Source organism: Oncorhynchus nerka, linkage group LG24 (genome assembly GCF_034236695.1).
Source record: "Oncorhynchus nerka isolate Pitt River linkage group LG24, Oner_Uvic_2.0, whole genome shotgun sequence".
NCBI lineage: Eukaryota > Metazoa > Chordata > Actinopteri > Salmoniformes > Salmonidae > Oncorhynchus > Oncorhynchus nerka.
Window position 1 is genome coordinate 54,088,834 of NC_088419.1, and position 14,155 is coordinate 54,102,988.

Genomic DNA, 14,155 nt, shown 5'->3' on the forward strand with positions numbered 1-14,155 from the left:
CTTGGTTGTAAAGAAGCCATGCCTCACGCTGTGAAGCCTCATGTCTGAGTGCAAGAGTGGGCAGAGAGAGAGAGAAGGAGAGAGAAAATGGGGCCTTGAGCCCTCCCCCTGGCCTGGAGGGAGTGGGTTGGAAGCCAAAAGCGAGGCCTCAGAAGGGAAAGCAAAGAGCTGTGGAGAGGAGGCAGGGGGGGTGGAGGAGGGGTGACCGTGACACACATTTCTGGGACACAGGCCTTTGTCTGGCCAGCTGGCACATTCCATGCTTCCCTGCAGGATCAAGGAGGACCCGGGGGGGGGGGGAGCTCAACGAACCGTCAATTCAACGCTCCGCCAACGTTCTACCAACATGCTTCAATGCTCTACTAGCCTCTGCACAGCCATGTCAAATCACCCTTACAGTGTTGTGCACAGGTATCCTAGAGATGACGTAAATCTGGCAGTGACATTTTCAAATCAACATGGCACTGCTCTGCAAAGGTCATAATAAAGTCAGGGTTGTCCAGATATATTATTGTAAACCTATTCCAGGTCATATTCAGGAAACGTATAAGGAATCATTGAAACAAACAAGTTGGAGCTGTATTATCAGAGGGGACGGTGAGCAGCTGATGGCTAGCGAGGTGAGTGGGACAGCAGCTGCTGGGCTGGCAGCCAGCAGGATGAGAGGGAGGGAACTGAAGGAAAAGACTACTTACTCTCCCCACGTATCTATATTTCATCACCTTTCCCGTGCTGTACGCACGACCATATATTATAAATTAATCTAAACGTTTCACAACAATGAATTAATCATGGGCTGGGTGCTGACGATGTGGATGGGCCGCTTTCTGTACCTGGTCAAATCACTTCTGTGGGAATCAGTGCATTTTTAGGGCAAATGGAAAAACGTGCTGGCATCAGGCCAGTCCATCAGTTTTGAGTCAGTAGTACTTGACAACAGAGTGTAAAATTCTAGCCCAACAAAAACCCTCTCAGTGAAAAACAAGTGCACAAAAGCTAGTCCATTGTGGTAAAATGCTCATAATCTCAATCAACATTACTCCTCATTACACTGACTTCAAATGTAAGTCAGTGTAAAACAAAAAGTACAACTCTGAACCTTTCGCAGTGAAGGCAGGTGATATTGATTGGTTCGTTCTGAAATCAGTAACTGCATTTACAGTGAAACAGCATTAGACATTAGCTTCTTGCTCACGTTCTAAGTGAAACTCTAAAACTCACTTTCCCAGTGACCCGTGGGTGTGTAGGTTCACCCAGAGACAGTGTCACCGCTGGCTAATCCACCTCACTTGGATCTTCATCTCATGCTTAATCTCCCTCAGTAATTCATCTTCCAGAGTCACTGATCTGTAAAATGGCCCCCCTATGCGGATCAGCTGCCCATAAATACCCATGAGTTATTCTGTGGTCTATGAAAGCATCAAAATAAGTTATCTGGAAGCAATAGCTCAGAAATATAAAACCAAGCTGTTCCAAACTACACGTGATATGTTACAAAGGACACATCTTCAATGGGGAAAACAGATGGCAGAATACCACAGGTAAACTCTGACACTGAAAAATTATTTGACCAATGATATAAGATTCTAAATGACCTACTTCATGCAGAAGTACTGGGGTGTAAATATCCCCCATTATTAATATCTCTGATTATTTGAAAATATCCGATGATATAAAAAAAGAAATAGCTGACTCCAAAACTGTGAAATCAATTAGGCTATTGTAATCTTGTGCCATATTTGAATGTAGGTAATAGAATAATAGAGTTGTTTCGCAATGTTTTCCGCCGACAACTATATAAATGGCCCCTGAGGTAAAAAGACTAAAGTTGTTACCCCTGCTGTAAGCATTACGGGGATGACACTCAGGGGACTATGGTCATTTCCATGTAAAAGGACCCATGAGCACCAAAGTGTGAAGTTTATAGGAGCATGACAAAGTGGGTGACAAATGAAAGCTAAGAGTCTATATTTTGAGAGATTAAGGCATAGATACATTTTTGAACCATTTCCAATCTAAAAATGAGTAATAAAGCAAAGGCTTTGATTTCTTGTTCAACTGATGGAAAAGGAGTCTTAGAAAACATTTACCCGAAAAAGTCTTAACCTCATAACAATGTTGAAGAATAAAAGACCCCGGCCAACTAAATATCAACACTTACAGTGCATTCGGAAAATATTAAGACCTCTTGACATTTCCCAAATTTTCTTACGTTACCGGCGTATTCTAAAATAGATTCAATTGTTTTCCCCTCCCTTTTTAGCAAATGTATAAAAAAAATTGAAATATTACATAAGTATTCAGACCATTTACTTAGAACTTTGTTGAAACACCTTTGGCAGCGATTACAGCCTCGAGTCTTCTTGGGTATGATGCTACAAGCTTGGCACACCTGTATTTGGGGAGTTTCTCACATTTTTTTCTGCAGATCCTTTCAAGCTCTGTCAGGTTGGATGGGGAGCATCGCTGCACAGCTATTTTCAGGTCTCTCCAGAGATGTTAGATCGGGTTCAAGTCCGGGCTCTGGCTAGGCCCCTCAAGGACATTCAGAGACTTGTCCTGAAGCCACTCCTGAGTTGTCTTGGCTGTGAGCTTAGAGTCGTTGTCCTCTTGGAAAGGTGAACCTTCACCCCAGTCTGAGGTCCTGAACGCTCTGGAGCAGGTTTTCATCAAGGATCTCTCTGTACTTTGCTCCAAGTCCTTAAGGTGCCTTTTGGCAAACTCCAAGAGGGCTGTCATGTGCCATTTACCGAGGAGTGGCTTCCGTCTGGCCACTCTAACATAAAGGCTTGATTGGTGGAGTGCTGCAGAGGTGGAGGAACCTTACAGAAGGACAACCATCTCCACAGAGAAACTCTGGAGCCCTGTCAAAGTGACCATTGTGTTCTTGGTCACCTCCCTGACAAGGCCCTTCTCCCCGATTGCTCAGTTTGGCCGGGCAGTCAGCTCTAGGAAGAGTCTTGGTGGTTCCAAACTTCTTCAATTTAAGAATGATGGAAGCCACTGTGTTTTTGGGGATCTTCAATGCTGCAGACATTTTTTGGTACCCTTCCCCAGATCTGTACCTTGACACAATCCTGTCTCTTGAGCTTTACCACAGGTGGACTCCAATCAAGTTGTAGAAATATCTCAAGGATGATCAATGGAAACAAGATGCACCTGAGCTCAATTTTGAGTATCATAGCAAGTTTGAACAGCACAGCACAGTACAGTAGAGCACAGTAAGGTAAAGAAAAGTAGAGTATAGTTCAGTACAGTCCTGTACAGTAGAATTGAGTAGAGTTCAGTACAGTACACAGTAGAGCATACTAGAGTCGAGTACACTAATGTACTGTACTAAACTATACTCTCCTGAACTTTACTGTACTCTATTGTGCTCTACTGTGCTCTACTTTGATGTCCAAACTTGTGGAACATAGACGTCTATGATTGGTTCAGATTTGGTCCTGTCTGGACCGACGTAGTTTGGTCGTTTGGTGGACGAGCTCTTTAAAATAATAGCCAGTGTGTAGAATAATACCCAAATACGCAAAAGGAGGATATTGCATATTTCTACCTTTGTGTACCTATTTAAGATACATCACCATGAACTGAATTATACTCATAACCATAAATATGCATTTCTGTGTGGTACAGATCAGGGACCAATGATGAAATTCCGTAACCACAATTCTGTTACCGGATGTAAACCCACTTCACCTACATTAGTTCAAAATTCAAACTCAAGTTGTCATGTCATAGCTGATACCCCATTCATTCTGCAGACATCTTGAATCATAATTCTGAGCAGATATTTAACAACGTTTTTGGAAAACGTCGTCACATAAATTGTACCAAAATTCAGTTACGAAACTTTGCATCTGCACAGTTCTTTTAGTAAATGTGTTTTTGTAAAATGTTCAGTGTAAATTGTTAAAATTAGTCCTTGTGAACAGTGTTATATGGTTTGTTAAACTTTAAAATCAATGTTTTTTGTTTGGCATACATTTGAGTCTCAGTGCAATTCTGTTACTGTGGAATTGCCCCTATTCCTTTCCAGAAACGTAGATTATTGTTTTTGTATAGAGAATAAAATGTGAGAGAGAAAAACTAATTTTGACTCTAGTTCTCCTTTAAGGGTTTCAATCCTATGACACCCTGAGAGTCGAGTGAACCTCACGTCAACATTCCTGAGCCAGCGAAAGTGTCCGGCCATTTCAGAAACATGACACTGCACAACTAAATACCAAAATAGCACAGTGGAAACGCTAACTCACTACTACTCAACAACAAGTAGAGACATCTCAGCTCACATATGGTCTTCTATCAAGGTGCTAAGGTGTTTCATTCTTTAATCCACACATTCCTCTCCAAGGACCAAATTATGTTCTCATCAAATGGAATTCTCAACAACTTAAGAATGTTAACGATACAACATTGCCTTTTTCTAAATAATCTGGAAACTTGTCAAAACCTTCTTAGCATCATCTTCACTTGTATTATGAAGTGCAGGCTCTTAACTTGGTCAGTAGGCTCTTGCATATGTCTGACTGATAAAATGTTGTAGTCAAGAAATTAAAGTGAAAGGAGAGAGAATATTACATGCATAAGCAATAGCAAAGATCCCCAAAAACAGCAATTAGCAAGCACTTCCTCAACCTCAGAATTCTCATTGAGCAATAAGCTATAGACCACAAAAGACTATTTCATGGCATATATAATTTGTCTAATTTTACTCACGCTTGCACAACGCAAAACAAATCCTATTTTTGGGACAACTGGTTTAGGCACAATGCCTTTGACACAATGCAATAATTTATGAGGACAATTTCAGGGTAAATGCATCTCAGTGCAGTAACCAAATCTCCAGAAAGTTCTGGGACACTGTAAAGTCCATGGAGAATAAGAGCACCTCCTCCCAGCTGCCCACTGCACTGAGCCTAGGAAACACTGTCACCATATATAAAATCCACGATAACTGAGATTTTCAATAAGCATTTTTCTATGGCTGGCCATGCTTTCCACCAGGCTACCCCTACCCCGGTTAACAGCCCTCAGCAACTTGCCCAAGCCTCCCCCATTTCTCCTTCACTCAAATCCAGATAGCCGATGTTCTGAAAGAGCTGCAAAATCTGGACCCCTACAAATCAGCCGGGCTAGACAATCTGGACCTCTTTCTAAAATTATCCGCCGCAATTGTTGCAACCCCTATTACTAGCCTGTTCAACCACTCTTTCGTATCGTCTGAGATCCCCAAAGATTGGAAAGCTGCCGCGGTCATCCCCCTCTTCAAAGGGGGAGACACTTCTAGACCCAAATTGTCACAGACCTATATCTATCCTATCCTGCCTTTCTAAGGTCTTCGAAATCCAAGTTAACAAACAGATCAAGGCCATTTCGAATCCCACCGTACCTTCTCCGCTATGCAATCTGGTTTCCGAGCTGGTCATGGGTGCACCTTACCCACGCTCAAGGTCCTAAATAATATCGTAACCGCCATCGCTAAGAGACAATACTGTGCAGCTGTCTTCATCAACCTGGCCAAGGCTTTCGACTCTGTCAATCACCACATTCTTATCGGCAGACTCAACAGCCGTGGTTTCTCAAAGGACTGCCTCGCCTGGTTCACCAACTACTTCTCTGATAAGAGTTCAATGTGTCAAATCGGAGGGCCTGTTGTCCGGACCTCTGGCAGAAGCTATGGGGGTGCCACAGGGATCAATTCTCGGGCCGACTCTTTTCTCTGTAAACATCAATGATGTCGCTCTTGCAGCTGGTGATTCTCTGATCCCCCTCTACGCAGACGATACCATTCTGTATACTTCTGGCCCTTCTTTGGACACTGAGTTAACTAACCTCCAGACGAGCTTCAATGCCATATAACTCTCCTTCCGTGGCCTCCAACTGGTCTTAAATGCAATTAAAACTAAATGCATGCTCTTCAACCGATCGCTGCCCGCACCTGCCCGCCCATCCAGCATCACTACTTTGGACGGTTCTGACTTAGAATATGTGGACAACTACAAATACCTAGGTGTCTGGTTAGATTGTAAACACTCCTCCCAGACTCACATTAAGCATCTCCAATCCAAAATGAAATCTAGAATCGGCTTCCTATTTCGCAACAAAGCATACTTCACTCATGCTGCCAAACGTACCCTCGTAAAACTGATTATCCTACCGATCCTTGACTTCGGTGATGTCATTTACAAAATAACCTCCAACACTCTACTCAACAAATTGGATGCAGTCTATCACAGTGCCATCCGTTTTGTCACCAAAGCCCCATATACTACCCACCACTGCGACCTGTATGCTCTCGTTGGCTGGCCCGCACTTCATATTTGTCGCCAAACCCACTGGCTCTCGGTCATCTATAAGTCTTGGCTAGGTAAAGCCCCGCCTTATCTCAGCTCGCTGGTCACCAAAGCAGCACGTGCTCCAGCAGGTATATTTCACTCATCACCTCCAAAGCCAATTTCTCCTTTGCCGCCTTTTTTTCCAGTTCTCTGCTGCCAATGACTGGAACTAATTGCAAAAATCACTGAAGCTGGAGACTCATATCTCTCTCTCCATCTTTAAGCACCAGCTGTCAGAGCAGCTCACAGATCACTACACCTGTACATAGCCCATCTGTAAATAGCCCATCCAACTACCTCATCCCCATACTGTTTTTTTTCTTCTCCTTCTCCTTTGCACCCCAGTATCTCTACTTCCACATTCATCTTCTGCACATCTATCACTAGTGTTTAATTGCTAAACTGTAATTATTTTGCCATTATGGCCTATTTATTGCCTTACCTCGATTGCACCTTGATTGCACACACTGTATTTTAACTTTTCTATTGGTGTTATTGACTGTATATTTGTTTATTCCATGTGTAACTCTGTGTTGTTGTTTGTGTCGCACTGCTTTGCTTTATCTTGGCCAGGTCGCAGTTGTAAATGAGAACTTGTTCTCAACTGGCCTACCTAAAGATGAAATAAAAAAGATGAGGCATGAAAAATCCAGTTTGGCTTCATTTATTATTTTACCTTGATTTAACTAGGCAAGTCAGTTAAGAACAAATTCTTATTTTCAATGACGGCCTAGGAACAGTGGGTTAACTGCCTTGTTCAGGGGCAGAACGACAGACCTTGTCAGCTCGGGATTCGATCTTTCGGTTACTAGTCCAACGCTCTAACCACTAGGCTACCTGCCGCCCGTACTGTAGGGGTTCTAATTTTTATCCCTGGATTAGAATATGATAAGAGCATACATGACGTGACAAGATGGGGCAATTGGGAGGGGAGACTTGTAGATGAGGGGCACATTTTTGGGGGCAGGGCAATGGACAATGAATTAGCACAACACATATGACATGTATCAATAATACCTTTCTCTGAGGGACGGATACATGTTTACAGCTCAGGGAAGGCTCCTTTTCTGTGATGGAAAAAGAAGGTAACACTTTAAATTAGACCTTTAAAAAAAAAGTGGAATAAACTTTAAAAATCACGGAGGTTTTTCAAGGTCAAATGAAAACAGCATGAGGTTAGAATAGTTTTTCTTCTTTCCCAACCTTTGTCTGTAGTGGAGAACTATGGGAACTAAAGACAGCACTAGTTTCTCTGAAGCCGAGCTGACTGCATCCTTGCGCAGACATACTTGCAATACACTAAACCCCTCACATTTGGTTTCCAAGGCCCCAAGGCCCTTCTTAAATATCATTAGTTAAATAATTCAAAGAGGCAACATAAATCTTTCAACTAATGATTTCACCATCAATGGAGCCTTTAACCCATTCATAGATGCTAACTACCTTTAGCTCCTATTGACAAAAGTATCCTCTGGCTGGGGAAGTTTCGTTAACAGCCCCGATGCTCGTTCTGAACTTCAAAACACTTCGCTTGTGGTATGTTTTTGGAAACATATTCGTTCATATCAGCGAGAAATACTAATAAGTAAAAAATAAAAGTTAATTTATTACACCTTTATAGGCTTCCCACACAGCCATATTTCCATGTTACAGCGCTTGTGTACGGACAACAGACAAAGACAGAGGCAAAGACAGAGGCATAGCCTACCTGTGCTAATTTGCCATCTGTGTCTTCCGAACACCTGTGTGTAAACGGAAGACAGATGGCACAAAAGTGTTGTCCCTGAAAAATACTGTGTGCTGCAATTGTGTTAAAACAGTGTACAGTGAGTGTATATTTGGCATTTGTAAAAATATTTTGACGTGATGTAAAAGTAGAGGTCTTTATGTTTCTAGATCCGTACCACGATTGAGAATCGATTCACATTTAAATGGATTATTTGGCTGCCAGAGCCAATTCGCCTCTAAAAAGAACATGTAAGGTCCTTGAAAGGAGTAACTTTAGGCTTCTTTAGGCCATTATTGAGCTATGGAGCCTTCAGCACAGCTTGACTATCAGATTATGAGGTGGCTTCAAAAGCAGTCTGTTACCAAGGTATACATAAGTCAATATTAATTGGAGAAAAGGGGTAAGAATTAGAGAAAATTCTGAAATGCTAGGCTATTGCACCACACAATACAACCAAAGTCATCAACATTTCTGCGTATGTGAACTGTGGCATTTTAATTGGATTATTTCAACACATCAGTATGACATGTCTTTGACAGTGTGGAACAATGTAGCCATAGTCAAGGTGAACATTCATACAGTAGACTGAGGGCAACAACCATGCTGCTTAAAGGCTGACGGCGCTGAAGTGAGGTCATAAGAAAAAGAAATAAGATTAAACCCTTCTTTCAGATAAGATCATTAAGAAAAGATTAAGACTTATGTACAAAACATTTAAGAATTCTGAGAAAAAGAAGGAAAAAAATGGGGGGGGGGGGGGGTCAATGCATGCACACATTACGCCCATACATTAGGGCGATAACATGCCACATCTTAAAGAATATTTCCAATCAAACTCATACAAAAACATGGGTAATTTATACATACCACCCTGAACTCATCCCAAACTTCACTTTTTGTCTTTGCCTTTTCAAGAGATTGTAGAGAAAGCGCAACTTGATTTGAGAAACTATGAAGCTGCAGTGCACTCACCCCATATTGTTGAACGCTTTCCGTGTCCTTGCAGAATATAAATTCCAGTCTTATCTCAAGCGATAGGTAATGTCTTGCTCTTTGTCTCCGAATAGATGGTTAACAAAATTGTCTCGAATGTCACTGTAAAGTGAATTCCTTTATAACTGTACAGTACGTTGCATTACATTTCTCTAACAGGAATACCGCAAACGTTCAGTGGGGGAAAAATGTACTTGAAAACATGTACTGTTTTCCCAATTGTAGTAGTTCTGTTGTTTGAAATCAATTAAAACAGCTTTCCTTTGTCCTTCGAATCCCGTTCTTTGTCGCTCTTCCTTTGTGGTGGCACACTAACCTTGTGATTTAACGCCTCTCAAAAACATGAGGGAACTATGTTCTACAAAAGTATAAATGCGTTCTGCCCCTGCTAAGTGTCAGCGCACGGTAATGAGATCCTTCTGCAGTTTGTTGTTTCCCCCTGCTCTGCCCATTCCGGTATCCCATTCAAGAATTGTCCTTGCTCAATGAGACAGAGACACTAAGTCTAACACCACCTACTGGCTGCTGTTTGACGAATCAAATTACATTGCCTCTAACCTAACCCACTTTACGCCATTTGAAATGTGAAATATAATATTCTAATGGCTTGCAGGTTGTCTTGAAAGCACTCTCCCCACTTGTAATGAGGTTTGATTGACATAATGGGATTAAAATAAGTATATTTCCAGCGATTGATGGCTGAAATGAGGAATACATTCACATTATGGGTGTAAAAGTACATTGTAATTGCTGTTTGGAATAAAAAAAAATGCTCTGCCTATTAAGGTAAACCTAAATCATACATTTTTTAAATTGCTGTACTTCGTACCTTTTTTTTAATCTCCTGTGGTTCCAAAAACTCCCCCTGAGCTGTCCTTGAAAGGTCCGTGTAAATGTCTCTGAAGCATTTTATTTTCGTCTTCCTTCAATCTCTAAGCTTTTGTGACATGTAGGTGCTCAAAATATGCTTGAAACAAGGTGTTCATATTATATTGGTGTGTATTTGGCATCATGTTGAAAACCTCCCTAAGGCATTAATACAATATAGAAATACATTTTGTAAATCAGGTGCGTCAAACTCATTCCACCGTTTTCTTTTCTATTAAGACCTAGACAACCAGGTGAGGGGGAGTTGCTTCTTCTTCGATGAGGTTTAACGGCAGTTGGCATCCAATGAATGTTGCATTACCGCCACCTACTAGACTGGAGTATAACCCCCTTATACTTGGCTTATTATTTTTTTAAATCAACAAAAACATTTAATACTACAACAATTACCTTACCATCTAACGCTACACTCACTATTTAAATCTATTTAGTCCTACAGCCTGAAAGGATGGGACACCACCACTTAACACACCCTGTAACTCTTCTGATGGCAAGTCTCTTACACCCAAATACCTCTCTGCAGCTGCCACCACAACCTCTATTTTTGTACAACTTACGTTCCATCCATGCAGTACAGTTGAGAAGCATTACTATAAATGCCAAAAACTGGTACAGATCTACTATTTCATTTCACCTTTATTTAACCAGGTAGGCTAGTTGAGAACAAGTTCTCATTTACAACTGCAACCTGGCCAAGATAAAGCAAAGCTGTGTGACAAAAACAACAGAGTTACACAAACAAATGTAGTCAATAACAGTAAGTAAAAATATAAAAATCTATGTACAGTGTGTGTAAATGTAGAAGAGTAGGGAGGTAGGCAATAAATAGGCCCTTACAGGTGAAAATAATTACAATTTAGCATTAATACTGGAGTGATAGATGTGCAGATGATGATGTGCAAGTAGAGATACTGGGGTGCAAAAGAGCAAGAGGGTAATTAATAATATGGGGATGAGGTGGTCGGGTGTGCTATTTACAGATGGGCTGTGTACAGGTACAGTGATCGGTAAGCTGCTCAGACAGCTGATGCTTAAAGTTAGAGGGGGAGATATAAGACTCCAGCGTCAGAGATTTTTGCAATTTGTTCCAGCCATTGGCAGCAGAGAACTAGAAGGAAAGGCGGCCAAAGTAAGTGTTGGCTTTGGGGATTTCCAGTGCAATATACCTGCTGGAGCGCGTGCTAAGGTTGGGTGCTGTTATGGTGACCAGTAAGCTGAAATAAGGTGGGGCTTTACCTAGCAAAGACTTATAGATGACCTGGAGCCAGTGGGTTTGGCGACGGATATGTAGTGAGGGCCAGCCAACGAGAGCATACAGGTCGCAGTGGTGGGTAGTATATGGGGCTTTGGTGATAAAATGGATGGCACTGTGATAGCAAACTGTATGCAGTCTGAGTAGAGTGTTGGGGGCTATTTTGTAAATGACATCGCCAATGTCAAGGATTGGTAGGATAGTCAGCTTTACGAGGGTAAGTTTGGCAGCATGAGTGAAGGAGGCTTTGTTGCGAAATACGAAGCCGATTCTAGATGTAATTATGGATTGGAGATGCTTAATGTGAGTCTGGAAGGAGAGTTTACAGTCTAACCAGACACCAAGGTATTTGTAGATGTCCACATATTTTAGGTCAGAACCCATCCAGAGTAGTGATGCTAGTCGGGCGGGAGGGTGCGGGCAGCAATCGGTTGAAGAGCATGCACTTAGATTTACTAGCATTTAAAAGCAGTTGGAGGCCATGGAAGGAGTGTTGTATGGCGTTGAAGCTCGTTTGAAGGTTTGTTAGCACAGTGTCCCAAAGGGCCAGATGTATACAGAATAGTGTCGTCTGCATAGAGGTGGATCAGAGAATCACCAGCAGCAAGAGCGACATCATTGATAAATACAGAGATGACTACTCACACCACTCCTCTCAGAATCCCTCCACCTTGACCCATCTTCCTCTATTTTCTTCACTGCCTCAGCATATGACCACTTCTGCGCTACTCTATTCACCCCCTTGGCATTTTTCCTATTTTGTTGCCTTACAACCTGGAATTGTGTCATTTGATTTACACAACATGCATACCACCTTGAAGATGCAATTTTTTTGTGAAACAAACAAGAAATAAGACAAAAAAAACAGAACTTGAGCGTGCATAGCTATTCACTCCCCCCTAAGTCTTTTTAGAGCCACCTTTTGCAGCAATTACAGCTGCAAGTCTCTTGGGGTATGTCTATAAGCTTGGCACATCTAGCCACTGGGATTTTTGCCCATTCTTCAAGGAAAAACTGCTCCAGCTCATCCAAGTTGGATGGGTTCCGCTGGTGTACAGCAATCTTTAAGTCATACCACATATTCTCAATTGGATAGAGGTCTGGGCTTTGACTAGGCCATTTCAAGTCATTTAAATGTTTCCCCTCAAGTGATGTATGCTTAGGGTCATTGTCCTGCTGGAAGGTGAACCTCTGTCCCAGTTTTATGTTACCTTTATTTAACTAGGCAAGTCAGTTAAGAACAAATTCTTATTTTCAATGACAGCCTAGGAACAGTGGGTTAACTGCCTTGTTCAGGGGCAGAACAACAGATTTTTACCTTGTTGGCTCTGGGATTCGATCTTGCAACCTTTCGGTTACTTGTCCAACGCTCTAACCACTAGGCTACCTGCGCCCCAGTCTCAAATCTATGGAAGACTGAAACAGGGTTCCCTCAAGAATTTCCCTGTATTTAGCGCCATCCATCATTTCTTCAATTCTGACCAGTTTCCCAGTCCCTGCAGATGAAAAACATACCCACAGCATGCTGTTGCCACCACCATGCTTCACTGTGGGGATGATGTTCTCGGGATGATGAGAGGTGTTGGGTTTGCGCCAGACATAGCGTTTTCCTTGATGGCCAAAAACTCAATTTTAGTCTCATCTGACCAGACGTGTTTGGTCAGGCTAGAATGAATGGGCGAATTCGAGCGTATCCAACGACCAATCCTGTCATCCATTGAAGAAGCATAGTGACATCAAAAAAATGCGCCAATTTTACGATACCAAGAGTATGATTTTCTGGCAGTTCAGATGATAATTCTGAACACAAAATAAAGTATATTCTATATAATTGTCATCTGGAACTTTGTAAAATGTTGGATTTTTCCTCTCTCTGGTTGATTCAACAATCTGACAGCCCATGTAAACCAAATCAGAAATTATCTGATGACCCATATGGCATCTTTTGTTTGGTGCTCACACCTACCATGTTGGGCATCTTCAGATAATTTAAGTATAAATTCTAGAGCAATAATTGACCAAAATGCCATTTAAAAGGCATATCTTCTGGAAAACAACAATGTAATATAATGGTCAAAGTTGTGTAATGTTTAAACTTGTGTCCTTTGCAGGGAATTGGCCTACCAGATTGCCAAACAGTTCAGAGTCCTGGGAAAACCAATGTGCTTGCGGGACCGCATCATTCGTGGAATGAGTAATCTCGATGACCAACGACACTGCCTCTTATTGCATTGTTATTCATTTGTCCAGCATGTTCAGGTGATGTTCCATACACATATGATCACATAGACCTTGGAGCTCTCCATGAAGCCCCACGTCGTTGTAGCCACTCCAGGAAGAACACATTCGGATCTCCAACACATTCAGCATCAAGAAGATCCAGTTTCTGGTAAAACAAAGATTTAAAAAATATTGTTTCTTCCACAAAGGCCATGTTTGAGGATGTCTAGGTGAGGATTTCACTGACAACCAAAACAGTGTGTCATAAACAACCTTTATTTCCTCGGGTTCTCAGATTAACATCTACGTTCACAAGAGTCGGCCGAACTGCCAGAGCAGGTAACATTCCTCCGGTATCTATCTGTCATCACAAAGGCCGTTACTGTAGACTTAAAACACAATCCACTTTTCTCTGATATGTCTACAGAAAGGCATGGTGTCTCGATCACACTGGTGACACAGTATGACATCCACTTGGTTCATTCCATCGAGGGGAAGATCAGTTAAGTGTACATTTCCTACATGGAAATGTATAGATTGCACATAGTTGATTTAGTATTGCTTGCTACCCTTTCCAATTCACCTGAGTCAGCAGATGTTCACTCGAAAAAGGAGACCAACTAGAGAATATGATTGGAGGGGAAAATAAAAATACCCACTCACCATGAGCCACAACACCATAGACAGACTTAATTTTTTTGCTGTCATAAGGGTTTTAGCCGATTTTTCCCGACA

At 41.8% G+C, this 14,155-nt stretch overlaps 1 protein-coding gene across 2 annotated transcripts in view; it reads right to left on the reverse strand.

Moving 5' to 3' along the window:
- homer3b (homer scaffold protein 3b) overlaps window positions 1-9,533 on the reverse strand; it is a 51,886-nt gene extending 42,353 nt beyond the window's left edge. Inside the window, exons 1-2 of one of the 2 annotated variants that reach the window (XM_029632221.2) lie at window positions 9,040-9,533; window positions 7,356-7,405 (exon numbers count right to left, since the gene is read on the reverse strand). In XM_029632221.2, the coding sequence (XP_029488081.1) occupies window positions 7,356-7,378 (23 nt within the window). In that variant the 5' untranslated portion in view covers window positions 7,379-7,405; window positions 9,040-9,533. The remainder of the gene's footprint in view (window positions 1-7,355; window positions 7,406-9,039) is intronic. The other variant, XM_065008969.1, reaches the window with a different exon arrangement.
- Window positions 9,534-14,155: the final 4,622 nt, after the last annotated feature.